Source organism: Tachypleus tridentatus, chromosome 7 (genome assembly GCF_004210375.1).
Source record: "Tachypleus tridentatus isolate NWPU-2018 chromosome 7, ASM421037v1, whole genome shotgun sequence".
Taxonomy (NCBI): Eukaryota; Metazoa; Arthropoda; class Merostomata; order Xiphosura; family Limulidae; genus Tachypleus; species Tachypleus tridentatus.
The window spans coordinates 147,606,553-147,628,764 of NC_134831.1; the positions used below are offsets into that span (position 1 = coordinate 147,606,553).

Below are 22,212 nucleotides of genomic sequence, written 5' to 3' on the forward strand. Positions count from 1 at the left end.
AACATAAATTATATATTCATTTTTTCTTGTTTCTTTGCAGTTTAGTACAAAGCTGCACAATGGGCTATCTGTGCTCTGCTCACCAGGGTTATCAAAACCCTATTTTTAGCGTTCTAAGCCCTCAAATATACCACTGTACTACAAAGGGGCTCTTTTCTTTTTTTCTCAGAGCCTACATAATGTGCCACCGATAACGCTTAAACACGAAATTAGAAATATATTTTTTATTGTAAATAACTCAGTTTTCCAAATTACTGTATTAGAAACTGCCATCCTAAAGCAAGAAAACGTTTTTCTCCAGAAACATAAAGACCAGCCAACTATAATATGTTGTTTGTTCAATTAGGCACACAGCTACACAATGTGCTATCTGTGCTCTGCCCACCACGGGTGTCGAAACCCGGATTGTAGCGTTGTAAGTCCGCAAACATACCGCTGAGCCACTGATGGGGGGTAACTATAATATAAAAACAATTTATATTGGCTACGATACTAACGTTGAACCCCTATAGTAAATATTAAGAAAAATACATTTAGTATCCCATACAAATATTCAAATACCGTTAAAAGTGCCTTGACTTCAAAGAGAAAGGTGCCTGAAGATAGCAAACAAGATGTTCATAATATATAATGCCAACCATGTGGCAAAACTTTGTACGTTGACACAGGATTTTCTGAAAAAAAAATTATATATGAAAACACAAACACTGCCATTCATATTCATAAAATAGATTCTGCCCATCAAATGGATTGGAAGCAATGATTTTAATAAAATATAATACTGGATAAAACGAAGTATAATAGAAACTTGCTTAATTAGAAACCTGCCAAATTTCAACATCCCTCAGGTCATTTTAAGCTAAATAACTTCTAGGGTAACATAGGCTACGTTGACCAGTTTTTCTGTCAGAAAGCAACGGGAAGACTTTCGACTGCTTGTTCCATTCATCGTGCTTTGTTTTCTCCTATAACTGCTACACGCGATATGGTATTATTTTCTGTTTGCAATAACGCTCTTCCCCGTGAAGTCATAAAAACTATAGTTGGTACAATTTATAGACAGTCTCCTGCATTTGTGTACAAATCACTTGATGTATTTTACTTTTCTTGAAGTATTTATGAGATATTCCTTTGCAATATTTTTTTTACTCGACATCCGCCTATTTCAGGATAAAAAATAAGAGATCTAAAGCACCGAAAGTCGCTTTTAGAGAGATGATTTATTACTTCGACCACTTTTATTATTATAGTGCCAGTTTCACATACCCTTGTTGTTTTAAAAGTCCTGAATATAGCTCATATCATAATTGAGAGCCCGGCATGGCCAAGTGGGTTAAGGCGTTCGACTCGTAATCTGAGGGTCTCGGGCTCGAATCCCTGTTGCACCAAACATGTTTGCCTTTTCAGCCATGAAGGCGTTATAATTTTCCGGTCAATCCCACTATTAGTTGGTAAAAGAGTAACACAAGAGTTGGCGGTGGGTGGTGATGATTAGCTGTATGCTATCTAGTCTTACACTTCTAAATTAGGAACGGTTAGCGCAGATAGCCGTCGAGTAGCTTTGCGCGAAATTCCAAAATAACCAAACCATAACTGAGTTATTTTGCAGTTTTTTCACATGTTGGTATTTTCATTTATTACTACAGGGTATAATATGATTGCCTGTGCTATATATGTAATACTTTATATTGATGTAGCAACTTCCGACTGTCTTTATGACAGCCAGTGCAAATTATCGAGACACGATTGTACTCTTGTGTACAAAGTTCAATATGTTGTATTAAAATAATTTTCAATATGCGACTCAGCAATTTACGTGATAATCACAGTCAAAATAACAGTTACGGTAGAACAATATTTATCGCAACTACATATTAACATTGTTTAGCGTTAAATAGGTAAATAATGCCACCTAAATTGATTGTTTGTGGTGAGTATACGTAACAGTGCTTTACGACGCGGATAAATTCAGATTATAAAGATGTTTCAAATCAGGCATTTATAATTTCCAAGGCGGGACATCCTGTGCTTAATGCTTTTGGAAAACAAAGGAATGTGGATCTACGTGGATAACGAAAAACGTCCAAAAAAAAACAACAACTTACAAGTCAGCAGCAACGGTAAACAAACTGTTGCATTTTGTAGCAAGTGAGAATACATAAACACAAAGTTCAATTTTAATAACCGACTGCATGCATCAGGAAACAGTATGCAACATAATTCAGAAGGATCTTCGGCTGTAAAAGACATACGTAGCATACACCAGTTGCTTCCATTACAAACCCTTTAATTATCGTGTGGAATAGAAGTAGCATCTGTTATAACCTAATATAAATCACACTGCTGTAAATGTATTATTATTTTAATATATATTATTGCTTATTTGCCACAAAAATAAATTGATGGTAAATGACATAGGTACTCCTACTATTCCATATAGAGAAACTGGTCAAACAGATGTGTCTATGGAATTTTGTGGTATCAAACTGTTGAAAGAGGTGCTAAGAAAAGATTGTCTTCATACATTAAGTGGATTATAAAAAGTTAGTGAGTGGAGGAAAGTAATTTGAACGTGACAACCTTACAACACAGCCTTTTGTAATGGAAAACATGTTGCAATGCCAATATCACGATGCACGCTTCGCTTCTTCTTTGTGGGTATTTGGGTATGTTTAATTTTTAAATACCCTGGAGGGTCAGGTGCACAAGACCTCTTCCTCCATCCCTAGCTTTTATGACGGCTACTGTTAAGAATTTGTTGTTATTTTAGTGCTTTGGGGCCAGAGTATCTCATAGTACTCCGGCCCTTTTTAAGGCAATGTCCATGTATTGTCTTGATTTGCCCTTTTTTTCTCTATCCATTTATTATTTCTTTTTTCCCTCTTTATTCAATTTTTTCATTTTTTTCCATTTTTTTCACTTTTGTTCTTATATATATATATATTCCATATATATTTATCTGAAAAATAAAATAATAATAATAAAAAGAAAAATAAAATAAAAACTAAAAAACATAATAATAATAAAAAAAGAAGACATAATACTAGATTTAAGGGTCGAGTGTAGCATAGCCAGAGTGATTTATATTTCTTAACTATATATTTATAGGAGAGATGTACTTAGGATTGTGTTCATCATGCATGTAGATCACACCTTATTATTAAAATAATTTCGTGCATTATGCAAGAGTCTTACAGATATTGTCTCTATGTTTGTATACCTGTACATGAATGTGGATGAAGTGCTGCGTGGTACTTTATAGGCTGAAGTTAAGATTGAATTTTGTATTTTTTGTAGTTTCTGTAATTGTTTTTGTGTTATGTTTATCTAGGCAGGAGATGTGTATTCTATTATAAGTCTAATGTATGTTTTGTTATAGATTTTTATTATATTGTCTGGTGATTTTCCTTGGTTTTTACCTAAAAAACTTCTTGCATAATTTGCTCTTTTCCAGATTCTTATCGTGATATTGTTAGTATGCTGTATCCACGTTCACTTGGTATCGTAGGTTAATCCTAAAAAAATTTGCCAATGCAGCAGCCTGTAAAAGTGATCCGTTCATATATAACTTCAACGGATCTTTTTTGTTTCAGTTTACTTAATCTGGTGAACAGTTTTACTTGGATTTTCGGTTTATTTTCATTCTAAATTTCCAACAGTATTATTCTAAGTTGTTCAGAACTGGTTGGAGGTTTGTTGCTGCTATTGAAGGTGTGGGAGCACTTTTCCAGACCGCTACATCGTCAGCAAATTGTGATGCAAAACCTAGATTTAGTTCCGACAGTGGCATATTACTCACATACATGATAAATAAGATAGGGCTAATTATCCCTCCCTGTGGGACTCCTGCCTCGGGTGAAAAGGATCCTGAATGGGCCCCTTTCACATCTACTTTACATGTTCTATTGTCCAGAAAGTTAGATAGCCAGCGAATAATTCCCTGGAGTAAATCCATTTCCGTTAACCCTGTGGTGTAATCCGTTATGCCACAACATGTCAAATGCTTACTCAATGTCAAGAAAGCAAGCTACAGTACATTTGTTTTTGTTAATGCTGTCTATAATTGTTTCTGTTAATCTGAATGGATGGTCTGTAGTTTGTCTGTATTTTCTAAATCCGTTTTGAATTACAAGTAGTTTTGAATTTACTTCTAAGTATATAGATAGTCGGTTACTAATTCTTTTTTCTACAATTTTACCGATGCAACTGGTTAGGCTAATTAGGCGGTAATTGTTTGGTTTATTTGCCTGCTTTCCGTCTTTCTGTAATATTAATATTACTGCATCCTTCCAAGAAACATGGATATATCCGGCTAATAATGATAAGTTAAATAAGACTGTTACGTGTTTATATAATTTCTGAGTACCATGTTTTAGGAGGATAGCTTGAATACCATCTTTCCAGGAGCTTTGTTTTTGTTTTTTGTGTTTTTGATAGCTGTTAGTACTTCCGTTACTGTTATATCTTTTATTAGTTGATGAGTGCTCCAGTTATTGCTTTCTCTGGTTTTATTAATGTGTTTACTGGGAATTTCGGCATGTATATGGTTTTATTATGTTTATTGAAGTTATTTATTTTATTATAGAAATATGTGTTCATGTCTGGTTCATGGTGTGTTTTGAACGTGTTTTGTAGGTGGTCTTTAAATATCTCTACTTTTTTATGCTAATGTTAGATGTTTTGCCATGTAATTCGAGTGGTGGGTACTCTTTGTTTTTCCTGTGTTAGTATATCTTTTCAAGTGTGTCCAAAATTGTTTTGGATATGTTTTGTGAATTAATTGTTAGCAGAAGGTTTTGTCTTGTTTTTGTTGGCGGATTTGATTGTTTGTTTGTTTGTTTTGAAATTTCGCACAAAGCTACTCGAGGGCTATCTGTGCTAGCCGTCCCTAATTTAGCAGTGTAAGAATAGAGGGAAGGCAGCTAGTCATCACCACCCACCGCCAACTCTTGGGCTACTCTTTTACCAACGAATAGTGGGATTGACCGTAACATTATAACGCTTCCACGGCTGGGAGGGCGAGCATGTTTGGCGCGACGCGGGCGCGAACCCGCGATCCTCGGATTACGAGTCGCACACCTTACGCGCTTGGCCATGCCAGGCCCTGGCGGATTTGATATCTTGTTTTATTTCTTATAGTGTTTATTTGTGACTTTAGTGTTGGGTTTCGATTTTGTATGTACTGTCTGCGTAGTTTTCTTCTGTCTTTTATTAGGTGTATTATTTCTTGATGTGTTGCCACATGTGTGTTGTTCTGAAGTGTTTTTGTTTCGGTATTGAGCTGTTGGCTGCGTGTTTTGGGCACTCAGCTATTATATCTGATGCGTCCGCAGCGAAGTTTACTACTTTCGTCGATGAACTTTGGTCTATGACTGATTGAACTTGCGGCCAATTAGATTTTTTATAATTTAATTTATCTTATACTTTACGTTTGTTTAAGTAGGGGATGAGATTGAAGATAAACCAGACTGGAAGGTGGTCACTATCTATATCGTGACCGACAGATAAGTTTACGAATTTAAGACTCATATTATACAAACACAGGCATAAGTTCGGTATTTCACTGGTGCCATGTGCGTAAGAGATATATGTCGATGTTGCATCATTTAACAAAATCATATTAGTTTCAGCAAGAAATTTATAAAGTATATTACCATTGGGGTTTGTACATCTATCGTTGAATGTTATATGTTTACTATTTAAAACTCCTATAATAAATGCCCGCCACTGTTACTTCAGTGTTATTTTGATTTCTTACGTTTATTACAACTCATTCATTGGAGGAAGGTATTCTTAGTTCCTGAACTATAAGTTCAGTTTTATAGAGTAATAATATTCCTCTGTTTGGATCTCTCTTATCCTTCTTATCCTGTCTGATGATTGAGTATTCTTTTATTTTGAATCTACGGTAGTTATAGAGAATAGTTTCACTAATTACAAAAACATTTGGTTTTATGGAGTTGATTATATCTTCAATCTCATGTTTCTTTTCATTATTTGGGTTTATCACGATGCACTGTCGTCAATTTGTTTGGTTTTGAATTTCGCGCAAGGCTACTCAAGAGCTATCTGTGCTAGCCGTCCCTAATTTAGCAGTGTAAGACTAGAGGGAAGGCTGCTAGTCATCACCACCCACCGCCAACTCTTGGGCTACTCTTTTACCAACGAATAGTGGGATTGATCGTAACATTATAACACCCTCACGGCTGAAAAGGCGAGCATATTTGGTGCGACGGGGATTCGAATCAGCGACTCTCAGATTACGAGTCAAACGCCTTAACCCACCTGGCCATGCCGGGCCACTCTCGTCAGATAGAGCACGAATGGATATAATTAAATGGGTTGTACCAACATGGTGAGGCACAAAAATTGAAATGTAACGTACTCAATCTACAGTTTAGTTTCACACAACAAAAGGAAATGGTTGTATTTGCTATTTATACCCTTTTCTTATCCATTTCCGTAATTATTTTCAATAATGTAAACAAATATTTATGCACATATATTACACATTATAAATTCATACTACTGTTGCTGGAAGAAAGTGTTTTTATTTTTGTCTTAAAGTTATCTCTCGACTTTAAAAGGTTTATCTGAGTGAGCCAAATGACATAACAACTAATTCGATTCTAGAAAAAAGACACTTGAACACCACAAGCCATTAGCAAAATTGCGTCAAGTTGTATAATTTGAATTATTGAAAAGTCTTCTATAAAACGAAACATATATACGCGTTTCCGAAACATAAGATGTCTATGGAATGGAAGTTTTGCAGGAGTTGATAACAATTTGATTTTTATATTGATAAAACCTAATTAAAGGTGAATTTGAACAGGTAGTAAAAACTGTGCTCAATAAGGACACTTCTTTTTTAAGATGCATCTGCTATCATCTCTCTTTGAAATTGAGAGATCGTATTTCTTACCTATTGTATTGCAAATTAATCATAAAATGAACACATCTCGGCATTTATTAGGCTAAAGCAATTACTTAACACATTACATCTTCTGTCTATTTTTCACGTATAAAGATAATATTATGGAAATATATCTGTTATTCCTCCACTTAACATACAGACAGAGTTTTGAAGCTGAAATAAAGTTTGTTGTAAACAAACAAATAATTAAAGTAATTGTCTAAAAGTGACTTAAATTATTTATTGACCTCGACTGAATAGAAATATATGTATAAGTAGTTTATGAATTATTAATTAATAATGTGAGAGTAATTAGCAGGTTTTATAAGAGTACTTCTGGACACATAATCAGAGTTAAATTCGGGCGAAATGGTCCAGAACAGATCTTCGCCTCTTGTGGATTCAAGCCATTAACGTTCCTGGTCTTCTGCTTGGAATGTCAAATTTTGGTTTGGTTTGGTTTGAATTTCACGTAAAGCTACTCTAGGGCTATCTGCGCTAGCCGTTCCTAACTTAGCAGTGTAAGGATAGAGGGAAAGCAGCTAGTCATCACCATCTACCGCCAACTCTCAAGCTACTTTTTTACCAACAAATAGTAGGATTGACTGTCACGTTATAACGCCCTCACAGCTGAAAGGACGAGCATGTTTGGTGTGACGGGGATTCGAACCCGTGACCTTCAGATTACAACTCGAGTGCCTTAATCACCTAGCCATGCCAGGTCTGGAATGCCAAATCAATTAGAAAATAGAATTCCACCTATTTCAAAATTTCAATTTAACTAATGCCTATCAATTTAGGGGTTTGATTCCCTCTGGTGGACTCAGCAGATAACCCTATCTGGCTTTGCTATATGAAAACCCACGCACATGCCTATCATTTTAAATGATCGAAACGATAAAAACGCTATAAACTGTTTGAAACTAAGCGTTTTTTCTGACATCAAAACTTCTAAGTGTTTGAGAATTTGAATGTATAGTATAAACAGAGAACTTTAAAATAAAAACATTGCCCAGTTAGCTGTTTTATTAGCGAGAAGTTGCAACTTAGTCCTTTTCCATTTAATAATCGTAAATAAATTTTGATTTTAATGGTTAAAGTTTTCACAATATTCCCATTCATATATAACATATTACTTTCTAATGTTAACACATCGCTAAATAAAAGAAAACGAACATTCATTTTCTTCCTTTTTATCTCTTTATTTACAGGGAAGGCTAATGTAGAACTTGACGAATTAATTGAATTGCTTAATTTGCCATCAAATGTCCTTACAATCAAAGACTCCAGTAATACTAGTGTTGCCTATACTGTTTTCACCAAAATACCACTAAAGAGAGGAACATTTTTTGGCCCTTTTAAAGTCCTATTATTGCCAGGAAATAAAATAGCTACCCAAACTACAGTAATACAGGTGAGATAAAATACCGGAATATTTTGTTACCTTTTATAAGAAATAAAACGTTACCTAGTATTTTGCATGGAATACTTCTTTCTTTAATCCAACGTTCGTCCATTACGACTTCATAAACTGAGGATAAAAGAATAATAGTAATACGTGTTTAAAGTATGCAAACTTGCACTAACTAATTAATAATAATAATGAAGTATGCTTAGTTTTAATTATCTGTATGTTACAGATATATTGTAATGACAAAACATTTACTAAAGCAACCTGTTATTTTAACTTAAAAATACAAAGAAATTTTTACAGATTGTGCAAGGAAAGTTTGTTGATCTTTTTTATATAAATTAAATTACTTTTAGCTTCAGTAACTTAATAATTTTGTATTTTGTTATTTCAACTTTAAACATAATGATTTTGTGTCTTATATATATTAAATAATAAGAAAGTTTAATCTTATACAAAGTAGTTTAACTTTTTGGGTCATTGCTACATATTCAATGTTTTTGAGTTTACAACATACTTAAGAAGAGTTTATTTTACCTCATGTTAAGGATTTATTTTCATAAGGTGTTTGAGAATATTAAAAGTATTGTAAAATAGCTAACGCTTTTTAATAACTTATTAGCATAACTGAAATGATAGTTTAGATTTTATGAACAATATTTAAATATCCTGACTGAATTTATCTGTGAATTGTCTATAATGGATATAATGAATATGGAACTCTTGAGTGAAATGATATGATATAATATATATCTCACAAAGTAAAGACCGCAGGTTATTCACAACAGATGTATTAAAACTACAGCTAAACTTCCTGTTCATGCTTACGTTAAAGTTTGTTTGTTTGTTTTAGAGCAAAACCAGAGTGGGCTATCTGCTTTGCTTATCCCAGAAATCGAGCCCCAGATTTTAGCGTCGTAAGTCTATAGACATACTGCCATTCCACTGATAAACTCCATTAAAATATTACATGAAACAATCTCACTATCCACTTTAAAAACAAGACTATTATATTTTACTAAAAGCACTATACATATAAAATTGATGGTGAAAATACAATGGACATTTCAACAAGTAAACTTAAAATTAGAATATATAGCTCAACATAATGTAATATGAAAAAAATAAACTAATTATCTTGTATAGTATTATTCAATATTCTAGGCCAGAGATATCAATGGGGAAGTTATCTACCTAGATCTGTATGATGGAGCTGGAAGTTGGCTTAAACTGGTTAAACTAGCGACCACACCTCAAGAAGCAAATCTCTCAGTTTTTGTTGAAGGTAAGTAGTACGTTTTGCATACTTCTTTCTTACCCATACAGAATTTTAATAGCATATGTAAGGAAAGACGTAAGGTGGCAAAAAGCCGTTTGATCTGTTGAAGTCACAAAACAATAACAATCAAAGTTACAAATCCCCAATAAATGTAGTCCTTCATATCCAACAAAAGTTAAATAAATTCACTGTAACAACAAAAATTATATTAAAATTTGTTTTCTTACAAATTAAGTACTTTATGTGGAAGAAAAAATATGATTCTCGGTTTCTAAATCCCATAATTACTACTTCTAATATCAAACGTGTGGCAGTACTTACATTAAGAATGGATAAAGTGAGCGATACGTCCAACACAAATTAAAATCTCAAACACATTGTAAACAGCGTGTAAGAAATAATATTTTATAAAAACTTTATACATGCTGCTAAAAACAATCCACCAAACACATGAGAAAATCAGTAAAAAACAATTTTACAAAAATGCACCTTTATTTACTTGACTGACTGACTAGCGTTGTTGGAAAGTCATAGCTCTCTCCTGTGTTTATTTTGTGCAAATATAACTAACTGCACATGATTGCATTATGCTACCTCAACTAAAAACGATTTTCTTAGTTTTACTTATAACCTTGGAAATAAAAAGTAATAGCAATAATCATTTTGCAAAACTGCTAATAAACCAACAATACACTAGTAATAACTCACTTTCATATCATGTGTAAGTGCATGATTGCTTATGCATACGCCCTACATGATCAGTCTTCATCCTTATCAGCTATATTAAAAAAATGTAGACTACATACATTCTCTAGATCTATATTTTAACTATGATCTAACCTTTGAAAGCAAAGTTTTTGGTTATATACATCTGACTGGAGATATGAGCATGCGGCTTAAGGATGAACGCTACCACTCCCTGATACAATATTGCTCGAGAGTTCTGAACTGAAAAAATAATATTAAGTTGTAAAATTTACCTTTGCATTGTCTTCAAACTAAGTGTAGCATATTGACATCTAAGGTTTTACTTTCTATATTTAAATTATACCTTTCAAGGAAACAAAGCTAGCGAAAGGGAGAAACTCTTACGTTGATAACTTTAGTCTTTGGCGCAGCAAAGAAAGCATTACCTCAAAAATAAAGATAAAACTAGAAACACTAATGCAGAATATCGAAAATAAGCCTTAATTATTAATGCAGCCAAGGAGAACGCTTCCATCTTGGCTAGTTGGCAGAAAAGCTAGATAGTGAAGATATCAGCAAACGCCATGAAATATTTAGAGATAGCTCTAAGAAAAGCTACAAGAAGGATAGTCTTAGAGCCCAGTCACTCTCGAAACATGGAAGTAAAACAAGCTATAAGCAAAGTGTATTTTTTAAATAAAAGAATTAAGAAGTAAGGATGAGTGCACCACAAAGGAAGAAGGATACCAGGCAGAAATGGACAGGGTAACATTTCCACATTTGGTGGTTCTTGCCACAGTGAAACTTCAAAATTCCATTCATTTCTACTCTGTATTTTACTTTGAACTTGAGAATCGATTTATATTTTAACATAATGCTGTAGCTTGAGTTTTATTGTTCAAATTAGTGTACGATGATGGGTAAAAAAAAAAAGAGTGTTAGATAAGTAGTGAATGATTACTTATGGTAAACGTCTTCTCCATGCTCTAAGTGTAGCTACCAGTTTGGTCACCAGTTTTAATTTCATCCCTTTAAATCGCACGCTAAATCCATAATCCTTTTTTTTGGTTTCACTTTCTTTTCATACACGTCCGGCATGACCAGATGGGTTAAGGCGTTTGACTCGTAATCTGTTTATTGCGGGTTCGAATCTCCGTCGCACAAACATGATCGCCCTTTCAGCCGTAGGGAAGTTATAATGTAACGGTCAACCTCACTATTCGTTGGTAAAAGTGTAGCCCAAGAATTTGCACTGGATGGTGATGACTAGCTGCCTTCCCTCTAGTCTTACACTGCTAAATTAGGGACGGCTAGCGCAGATAGCCCTCGTGAAGCTTTGCGCGAAATTCAAAAAACAATATTTTCATACACCCATATATTGTTGTATCTCCAACATTTCATTAATTTCTTCAAAACTGGTACTTTTATAACAAGTAATATGTTTATTTACAACAGGACAATTCGATATAAGCCTAATTTTGTAACCAACTCAGAATTAAAAGAAAGTCAAAAAGTGGAATGAGCAACATTTCAGAAATTTAGAATTTAATTGTGTTTGAACTTTTTGGTATTAACACAAAGTTACACAATGGGTTATATGTGTTGTTCCCAAATTTTAGCGTTATAACAAGTGGGGGGAGGCACATTTGAAATGAATAATAATTTTTTACGTATGTAACTCAGAGAAAAATATCCTTTTTAATAATATAGTTCTGAAGAAAGATTTGCTTTTAAAAGAATCGGTGATTAAGATTCTGAAACTGTCGTCAGAGAGAAGTGATTTATATTTTAAAATCCTGCAAGAACTAAAATTTTGCTGTTTAGAAAACTTCCTAGTAATGAAAGAATAAAAAATTAAAATAACAACTCTTTCAATATATGTAGCAATTATAATTTAATAGTTACAATAAGATAGCATTAAAGTTAATGTGCAATAAAAAATATGTATTTCAAGCAAAATGAAGATATAGAACAAGGAAAAAATATTTAATAACATTAGTGAATTGTTTCTTAAAACTTATTATTTGTTTTCAAAAAGAAAGAGCGATTGGAATAGTGAACACTTTGATGCACTTATGATTTTGCGATGTTGTCCGTAGTTACTGTCAAACATACGTTTATAAGTCTTATATAAAAACAAAAATCTATGTGTATGTCTGTTTGTCACTTATCTGAATACTCCTAGGATAATGAGTCAACCTTAACCAAACTTTGTGAAATGGTATTTTGAAACAAAGACCATGTTAATAGAGATTCACAATTCCTTCCATCCCAATATTGCTATTATTCAGAATTTATTATTTTTGACGTAATTTACCTTTAACTACACTTATAGATGCCACGATCTTACACCATAAAACGACTACTTTACTAAATTTTTTATAACACAACATATACATAGTGGGATGGAGGGCGTACAAACGTTTTGTACATTTTGGAGAGTGTGCTAACAGTCTCCATGGAGGAATGAAATAAAAGAAAAAAGCAACCACTATTGCAATAACGCATAAACTCAGCTGAATTTTCTATTCCAATAGCCACCTGATAAGAAGAGTTGTTTCTTAAGCTGTACACATTTCTTACTTTGGCCCGTGACCTTCCAGTTTCGACCCGTAGGAAGCTTCTACGACCAATGACCGTGAATTTATCAATCATGTGAAACATTATAGAAGGGCATTATGGGCTGAATGTTAAAAGCAGATAACATAAAACAAACTTACTGCCACTACTTTGACTGTTGGATTTTTCTTTAAAGTCACCCTGATCATTGCATATTACATACATGTTTTAAGTATATACATAGTGAGTTCCTAAAGCGTTTGCAAAACGTTTGGTGATTTGGTAATTAATACTGAAATAATATATTGTGCTATAAATGAGCTGTGTGAAAGTTACAATTTTTGTATTATTTGTCAAAGCGTAATCGAACCAAAAACAGGTACCTTAGTTTGTAGAACATAAAGGAGGTTACTACCACATAGAATATCCAAAAAAGAACAGAAATAGACAAACAATTTTTCAGTTACAGCAAGTAATAAATTAATGCTTTGGAAACCAAAAAACGTATAGGACAGGATTTTTAACTGGATTAAGTGTCTTACCATGTGAATCCCAAGTAGTAAATTTATTTTTGGAAAAAATGCAGTTAATTTTTTTTATATTTAGGTATTAAAATCCTAATTACGAAGATAAAGATATAATTATAAAGTTTTATTTTTATTAGGTTGAAGAATGATATTTGTAAGCTACGAAAAAGGTACCAAGCGAATAAATAAACACGATTAAACGTTTTTCGAGAAAAACTGTTGATGTTACTAATTTCTACATGAAAGAGAGAATCACTTTATCCGGGCCCGGCATGGCCAAGCGTGTTAAGGCGTGCGACTCGTAATCTGAGGGTCGTGGGTTCGCATCCCCGTCGCGCTAAACATGCTCGGCCTTTCAGCCGTGGGGGCGTTATACTGTGACGGTCAATCTCACTATTCGTTGGTAAATGAGTAGCCCAAGAGTTGGCGGTGGGTGGTGATGACCTGCTGCTTTCTCTCTAGTCTTACACTGCTAAATTAGGGACGGCTAGCACAGATAGCCCTCGAGTAGCTATGTGCGAAATTTAAAACAAACAAACACATTATCCGATATATAAGCCAAAGAGAAAAAACATTAAATTTAGCCAATGTGGTTTTACAGTAATTGATAGCTTGTATTTGAGTAAAGCCTTAATAACTAACAGTAAATATATCATATTATCAAATTATTTGTAAAAGAAAACGTTAAATATTTCTTCAAACCAGTCTTTAAAAATCTGAACACTATTTTTTCAACTATTAATACTTTAATGTTGAACTGGAAGTTCTTGCATCACTGTAAGTGACGATCAGGCATTACACAATGAGCATTTACAAAATATTTTAGTTTCATTTACATTGTTTCGATTAATCGTGTGTTTTTTCTTTGCTCTTGTGTTACGTGTCAGTGCAAACCATTGTATGTTACACACAGATTAGACTTTTTTACATGTAATAAAAGGTACTATAGTTATTTTTGATAAGAGTTTTTGTTCCTGTAATTTTAGGAAACGAAATATGGTGTTCAGTGCACTGTGATACAGAAAAGGACGTTGAGTTGAGCGCTTGGTACCAAATCGCATCTTATTGGCAGCCTTCAGTTACCACTAATCCTGGCTTCTGTTTCCCAAATGCGTCTCCTATATGTACAAATAAATATTATCCTTCCGTTTCCCGATACAAAAACCTTTATCTAGAAGAAAGTGATGTGAAGAAAAATGTAACAGAAGAATGCCAGGACCTCTCCATGAACGCATTAAATGGAGGTAAAGCATCGTTCGATTTGCTCAACAGTTGCGTTAACACCGAAAAGAAAAAAGACAGATTGTCACACGCAGTTAGTAAACTTTGACCAGTGATACTTCAAGCAGTGAAGTAAAGATTAGTATATCAACAGATGAAAGAAGTCTAGACACATCAACTAGCTCGAGTAATGGCTTTTCCTCAGGTGTACATTCAAAGTTGTGTAAATTGCCGACAACGCTCAATAACTGTACTTCACTATCCACGTGTTCGTCTGATCTTCCCACTTCTCTGTCTACGGGTAAGTAATATGAAAGTTGTAACGTGGTCTGCAACAATTGTAATGTAGCTGGTATGTGAATGATTTTGTAATATCTCGTTAGAAATGCTAATCTTTTGGTCTCTTTACTTGCTAATATTTTGAGGCAGCTAGCAAATTAATGACTCAATCGGTTATAGAAATCATTTTGTTCTTTTACTTTGATTCTCTATTTTCTTGAGGCATTGGTCAAATAAATTACTTTGGTAATTAGAAAGTAAAATCTGGTAAGAAACTAGTGTAATAATACTTTTTTGTTTCTTTTTTTTTCGTATGAGAAATAATAGGTTTGATATCATAACAGAAGACTATTAAATACTAAATTCACAAGGTTGTTTAGAGAATTTGATTTTAAGTAATTTTTATTGCTAGAAAACAAGTCTTTGTGGATTTAGTTGTCAGATACTCTAAGGAAGTGTCATTTTGCAAAATATACTCATTTCAGTCACCTTTGAGATGTGAAGTTAGCGGTAGGAGTGGTACTATTTGCCCCGTCATTTTTAATGAGCTGTACGTTATTTGTTAAGATATTACTATTCAATCAAATATGTTTTGTGTTTTAGTGGAACGCTTCTAGAAAATTGTTATGCGAAGCGTTGAGCGCCTAGTTGAAAAAAACAACAACTAAATTTGTTGTTATAAGGTCGTTTATTGCAAAATTAAAACGTTATTCATACTCCAATATTTGCTACAGAAATTAAATTACGAGATACGGAACTGTTAGTGAATCACGTTTTTGTAATGAAAATGTTTGTAGGAAAATATATCTGGTTTGAATGCCAAAGACATATTATGTTTGTTAACTGTCACTATTACGATCTTATTTCTTATTTTTAGGAGCATCCGAAGGTCCATTTCTACTTCTTTATGTTGTAAAAATTGCTCTCTGCACTTAAGGATTATAAATGTATTATAAAAGTGATGATAAAATTCCGCTATTCAAATGGAGTAGTCCAAGAATTGGTGTGATGTTTGCTGAATACTCCTCTGTCTAACCCATCAGTTAAATATTAAGGACTTCTAAAGTATATAGTCTTTGTGTAGCTTTGCTTTAATATCTCAATCAAAACGAAACAAGACTTACATTTACATTTATCGTTGTTAAGGATTTTACTACACCTCTAAGGCATAATAAACACATCGGTAATGTAATATGCGTGTGATATTAACTGAACATTAACGCTGATAATTATTCAAACCACATCGTTACTGAATAAAGTAGAGTATGTTAATAACTTAAACGTGATAAGATATAACACATAAATTACACTTAACAACTTATTCCACTGTCCCTCTGGGACAGCGGTAAGACTTCTGACTTAACATGCTAAAATCAGGGTCTCGATTTCCTAAGGGCGACACAGCAGAGAGCCCCATGGGGCTCCGTTGTGAAAAAAAAACAACACTTATTTTACTTTGGATTAATAATAAAATAAATCTTAAATGTTATCCTGATGAGATAAGGACAACTTCTATCAGATATCAAAAAATAATGGAATTTTTATGTTAATTGGTAAAGTAATATAATGTACTTCACATTATACGTATTACATTAGTTTTATAATATAAGTAAATAGAAGAACACTAATCAGTGATGTCGAGAAAACCCACTTGTAGAGAAATATATATGCAAAAACGGCTCGTTTGGGTTGAGAAATATTTTGCATAGAAGGTCGAAACGTTGTTCGCTTTTCTATGCAAAATATTTCTCAACCCAAACGAGCCGTTTTTGCATATATAAAAGAACACTAAATTCAGAAAAGATTTGAATCAAATCTGAATGATGAAAAACGCACAAGATTATTTTTTGAGAGGAAGTGATACTATTATGGACAATCACATTAGCCACGGACATATTCTCAGGTACCACTAGTAAATAATCACGGTGAACAGCTAATTAACAATTCATTGTAACTAGATAATCTGGGTTCACTTCTCTGTTGCCGTTGAATATTGTATTCTTATATACCGGGCACAGCTAACCTATTTGTTTTGCGTTAGTAAATTCCTATCAACCAATACATTTTATAAAAAGTAAATCTGTTGTATATCGTTACTTCTAGGGATCATTTTACACTATATATATAAATATATATATATTTGCTAAGTTCCGCTAGAAAACCATCAAATGGCAATATTACCTTATCTTAATAATTAATAATAAATGCTTAAGTTAAGTAAAAGAGACTCTGAACCGAAACTTGGATATTCACTTATAATCCCTTTTTACAATATGTTCACCATACAGCGTTGTCTTATGGTTGGACAGTGAGTAAAACAGTGGTAAAGAAAGCAATTACTTCCTCAGTCAGAGGTTCAAGGCCAGATCCTAAGTCTATTTTCATCTATCAGTTTCATCACTTAAACCTTAATTATTACAATAATATTATACACTGAGAAAATTATGTTTAGTTTTGGAGCCATACTGCATCGGGCTATTTGCTGTGTCAACCGCGAGGAATCGAACTTCTGAGTTTAGAGTTATAAGTCAGGAGACTTACAGCTGCCCCACCAGGAGACAAAAACAATATCATGAATCTATTACGAATAACAAAATGCTGGTGGTTCTAATTTACTAATGGAAGAAATTTCCTGTTAAAATTTCACTTACGGTGAACTTTGGTATGGCGAGATAGGTGATTATGAATTTCAACTCGCGATATGAGGGTCGCGGGTTCGCCCTATCCCACGAAACAGCCATGAGGGCGTTATAAAATGACGGTCAATTCGACTATTTGTGATAAAAGGATAAATTTAAGAATTGGCGGTGGGTGGTGATAATTAGATGCCTTCCCTCTAGTCTTTCACTGCTAAATATGGGACAGCTTGGACAGATAACCCTTATATAGCTTTGGGTAAAGTTAAAAAAACTTACTGTTATTGTTATCAAGATGAGATGCATTACGATCATAAATAAGTTTAATTTAATGAAAATAGTATGGTTTATAACGAACTGATGAATTAGATCCAGGTGAGAAGCTAACGTACCAGGGAATTTGGTCATCAGAATTGCTCAGTCATGTTTTAAAAAGTAACCGCTTTCACCATGATCTCGTATTTTTGTCACGTTCAGTGTTTTTTTGGCGCCAAGGACTCAACCGTCTTGTTTTTATTCTTTGTAAGCATCCCAATGTATATTTATATAGCGTTGTTAACGGTTATAATTTTCGGAACTTTCAAGTGGATAATGAAGCATTGTATGTTAATAGATGTCAGTTACAGGGGTGAGAAAAGAAAAACTGTAACGTTAATAATGAAGCTTTGTGATAGTTATAACATGATAAACATTTATTTAACTCTTATACCACCCTTTGTTTTTTAAAAAAAAAAAATGAATTGTAACATGTATTTAACTACTGTAGGTTTCGTGATCAAGAAGTGAACCAAATAAGCGATTAATCTCTTAAAGAGGACTTCTTTTCTCAGTGGGACTAGTAGGACATTATAAGTACTAATATCGAAATAACTTATGTTTGATATTTAATGATATCATTAAATCTTAATGGAGACATTCGGGACTGTAAATTAATTTTATAGAGTTCATGTTCATACACACTTCTTGTTTTACGATCTTTCTAAAAAATTCACATATAATTTGGAAGAATTTGATTTTTGAATATGAAATTTATTCGTTCGGCATGGCCAGGTGGCTAGGACTCTGGATTGGTAATCTGGGAGTCGCAGGTTCGAATCCCAAACACCAAATATGCTAGCCATTTCAGCTGTGGGAGCGTTATAAAGTGACGGCCAATCCCGCTATTCGTTGGTACAAGAGTAGCCCAAGATTCGGCGGTAGTTGGAGATCACTAGTTGCATTCCCTCTAGTCTTATACTTTGCTAAATTAGGGAAGGCTAGCGTCGATACCTCTCGTGCAGCCTTTCGCGAATTTTAAACTAAACAAATACACCATGTATATTCGAAAGAGAACCTGTGTACAGATCATTCTGTAAATGTATAAAAACAATCTAAAATAGTATAAATTGGGATGTTTTAAAAGTTGTGATAATTATATTGTTGTGGCAAAAATAGTTATGTAGTTATAGTTGATTGTGCTTTGTAATTGGTCCTTAAAATGGATTTGATAACACCAGCCCACCAATGACTCAGCATTAAGTTTGAGGGATTATAATTCTAAAAATCGTATTTCGATACTCGTGGTGGACACAACCCAAATAGCCCATTCTGTAGCCTTTTCTTAATAACAAATAACCAATAAGATCATATTCAAGTTACTTATATTTCAGATAAATTACATTAAATGTGAACTTTAGCGCGGAATTATGAGGGAACATAAAGTGAATAATTTTCTAACATAACTAATTTTTGTATTGTTTCATAATTTCAAAAAATGACTAACACATTCATTCATACACTAATGCACAGAATTAATGATATAAAATCAAACTCATCAAGGAATTAAACATATAATATATCGATCGAACTTAATGTATCCCTTCATAAAGTTTTCGTATTTAGATAATTAGAAATGTTTCAGTTATAAAAAATCAACAACGGCAATTCAGATATAAATTTTGTTTTTCACAAGTCACCGTCCAATAAGCTTTTTGTTTAATACCAGAACTCGCAATTTGGCTTGAAAGATGAAACACAAAGAGTTTTTCTTTTTTTATCATTTCTATCTAGTGTCACGAGGGGGAAGGGACATCATAAAGTTACAACTTCTCTTCGACTAAGAGATGAACGAAACGACGAAGCTATGGCAGAAGAGTCTATGAAACGCTATTTATACATACAGTACAAAAATATTAGAAAACTGATTGCCCTAAAATTGTTATAAAGACAAAATAACCACAGACGTTTGTTTGTTTTGCTACATCACTCTTAGTTTCCCCATGTCATGGCTTCTCGTGTGTTTATTTTTTCGCTAACGATTATGTTTCGTAATTGTTTTACGTTCGTTTAAAAACTACAGGAATATTTTTATATAAGAAGACATCAGGTGAAGATGATGTTTTTCTCAGTGTAAAGTTACATAATGGTCTGTCTGTCCTCTCACCTCCACTTGAGATCGATTCTTGGATTGTTCGCGTTGTATGTTTGTAAACTCACCCTTGTCCCACAAAGAAGGAGACGGGTAGGGATTTTGAAGGTTATTATATATGTTAACGTAGAGTTCTGCGACAACAAGCTTTTTTTTTAGATGTGTGTAATGGTCAAGTTAATGTTACTTAACCAACTGATAAAGTACACAAACACCTTGAACATTCAACACTCACAGTAATCAGGATTGCCAACTTTCGCGACGAAAATAAGCGCTATTGTCCTTGTAAGCTATCCTCAAACAAGCAGCAATAACTTTAGAAACTGTTATTTTATGGTGTACCCTCAAAATGGCGACTTGTGTGGTTTAATTGGAATAGAGAATTTATCAAGTAGGCGGATCAGGAAGGTTACGATTGTGGGTGTGTTTGTTAATTGAATAGCAGTGAGGATAGAATGATTCTAAAATTATAATAATTCGGGCTATTCATTGGCACAGCCTATCACTTAAATTATCTCTACAATTATGATTATTTGTCGAAGTCACCTGTTACAAAAAAACCCAAATGAGCGACCATAAAAGTCGCAACCTGCCACTCTCGAAAGATTAAAGCAACTTAAAAGGAAAGCTTAATTGCGTTTATTATAAACAGACTTTCCAATACTAATGTTAATTATTTGAGTGGTACTGAACTATTATAAAACTACCTCTGGAAACAAATCACTGTAGGCCTAGGATACAAAGTGTTAGTTGTGTTTTCACTAATCAAAGTTTTTGTTATTCATTGGTGTAATGTGCTGTTTTCGCGTCGATATAATGGTTTTAGTAAGTAAAAATAAAGTAAGAAATATAAACAATTGATTAAAATAAAACAAGTTAGATTTGGTTTGTTTGAATCTCGCACAATACTAAAGAGGGTTGGTGCACTAGCCGTCGCTAATTTAGTGGTGATAAACTAGAGAGAAGGTTGCTATCCAACAACAACTGCTGACGATTCTATGCCTATTCTTTTACCAATAAGTTAAAGCTCATTGGATTATGATATAGAAGAAGTTACTAATAAATAATCTAAAAATCCAATTTTCTCTGTCTTTTATATTTTGCAGTAGTTACTTTCATTGTGTGTAAGAGTTTGTGTGAGTAATGAAAATGAGTAAACTATTAAGCTCTTACTAAAATAACACAAACATAAGAATTAGGATTATTTGAAAGTAACTATTGGATATATTTACAATATCTTAGGCATAGAATAAAAACAGAACGCTATGGGTAAAGGAATTACGTTTCGTTTGTCTCAAAACTCATTACACTACAAATGTTTTGAGAATTCACAATTTAAAATACTATCTTTACTATACAAATACTAACCACATTTCCTTTTCAAACACATAATAGGTATTATTCGAAAGTGTGCATCACATTTAATACAATTAAGTGGATTTTAAATTTGAGAACAGAACAAAAGGGCGAAACGATATTACGCTGCCAGTCCGTAAAGAGTTCGTGTAACAGTCTTACTGTTATCATAAATATCCAGTCTGAGGTCACTGTAGTCAGGAACCAGATCTAGAATATTGAGAAACTGAGCATCATTTAATGAGTTTAGACTTTCATTCGTTCGTAGCATTTAGGATTAGGTGATGTATTCGCCTCTCTAACTTCTATGAATAACCCAGGTTTTATTTGTTTCTTACATAAAATAACAACTGTAGATAACCAATTACTCTCTGAAGATTATTTTATTGTTCAAATCGCGTCGATTTCAATGCTTGTAACATCCCTGATGCTCCAAGGAAGTGTATGTAAAAGGTATTTTACTTCAAACTTGTCATCCATGTTTACCATAATGTGTTAGTTTTCGCTTTGCACAGATGTCTTGACAAACAAATTATCAAACCACATGAGCATTTTATTATATTCCTGTCTCTTTGGTTAGCTCAAACTCAGGACACAATCTTCATTCAGTAGTTTCTGATTCTTGAAAAGATATGTCTCTTCTGATAATTCTACGGCTGTAGCAATGTTATTTGTATAGTTTGTCAATGTCATTTCTGGTTGTATTACTGTCCTAATGATTGTACCTCGAGACGGCTGGTATGGGCATTAAAATAAAGTAGAGAGCAACGTTTCGACCTTCTTAGGTCATCTTCAGGTTAACAAAATTAATAAAAGTTTTAATACCCATACTAGCCATCTTCATATACATTTTTACTTCAAGTGGATTTATCTTCATCACGAATGTCTTAATGACTGTTCTAGTTAAGAAATTGAATGTCCGTAATTACCACAC

At 33.4% G+C, this 22,212-nt stretch overlaps 1 protein-coding gene across 2 annotated transcripts in view; it reads left to right on the forward strand.

Moving 5' to 3' along the window:
* LOC143256860 (uncharacterized) overlaps window positions 1–22,212 on the forward strand; it is a 128,188-nt gene that overhangs the window by 67,839 nt on the left and 38,137 nt on the right. For both annotated transcript variants that reach the window (XM_076514653.1, XM_076514652.1), the window contains exons 2-4: window positions 8,128–8,330; window positions 9,492–9,612; window positions 14,366–14,901. In XM_076514653.1, coding sequence (XP_076370768.1) covers window positions 8,128–8,330; window positions 9,492–9,612; window positions 14,366–14,709 — 668 coding nt within the window. In that variant the 3' untranslated portion in view covers window positions 14,710–14,901. The remainder of the gene's footprint in view (window positions 1–8,127; window positions 8,331–9,491; window positions 9,613–14,365; window positions 14,902–22,212) is intronic.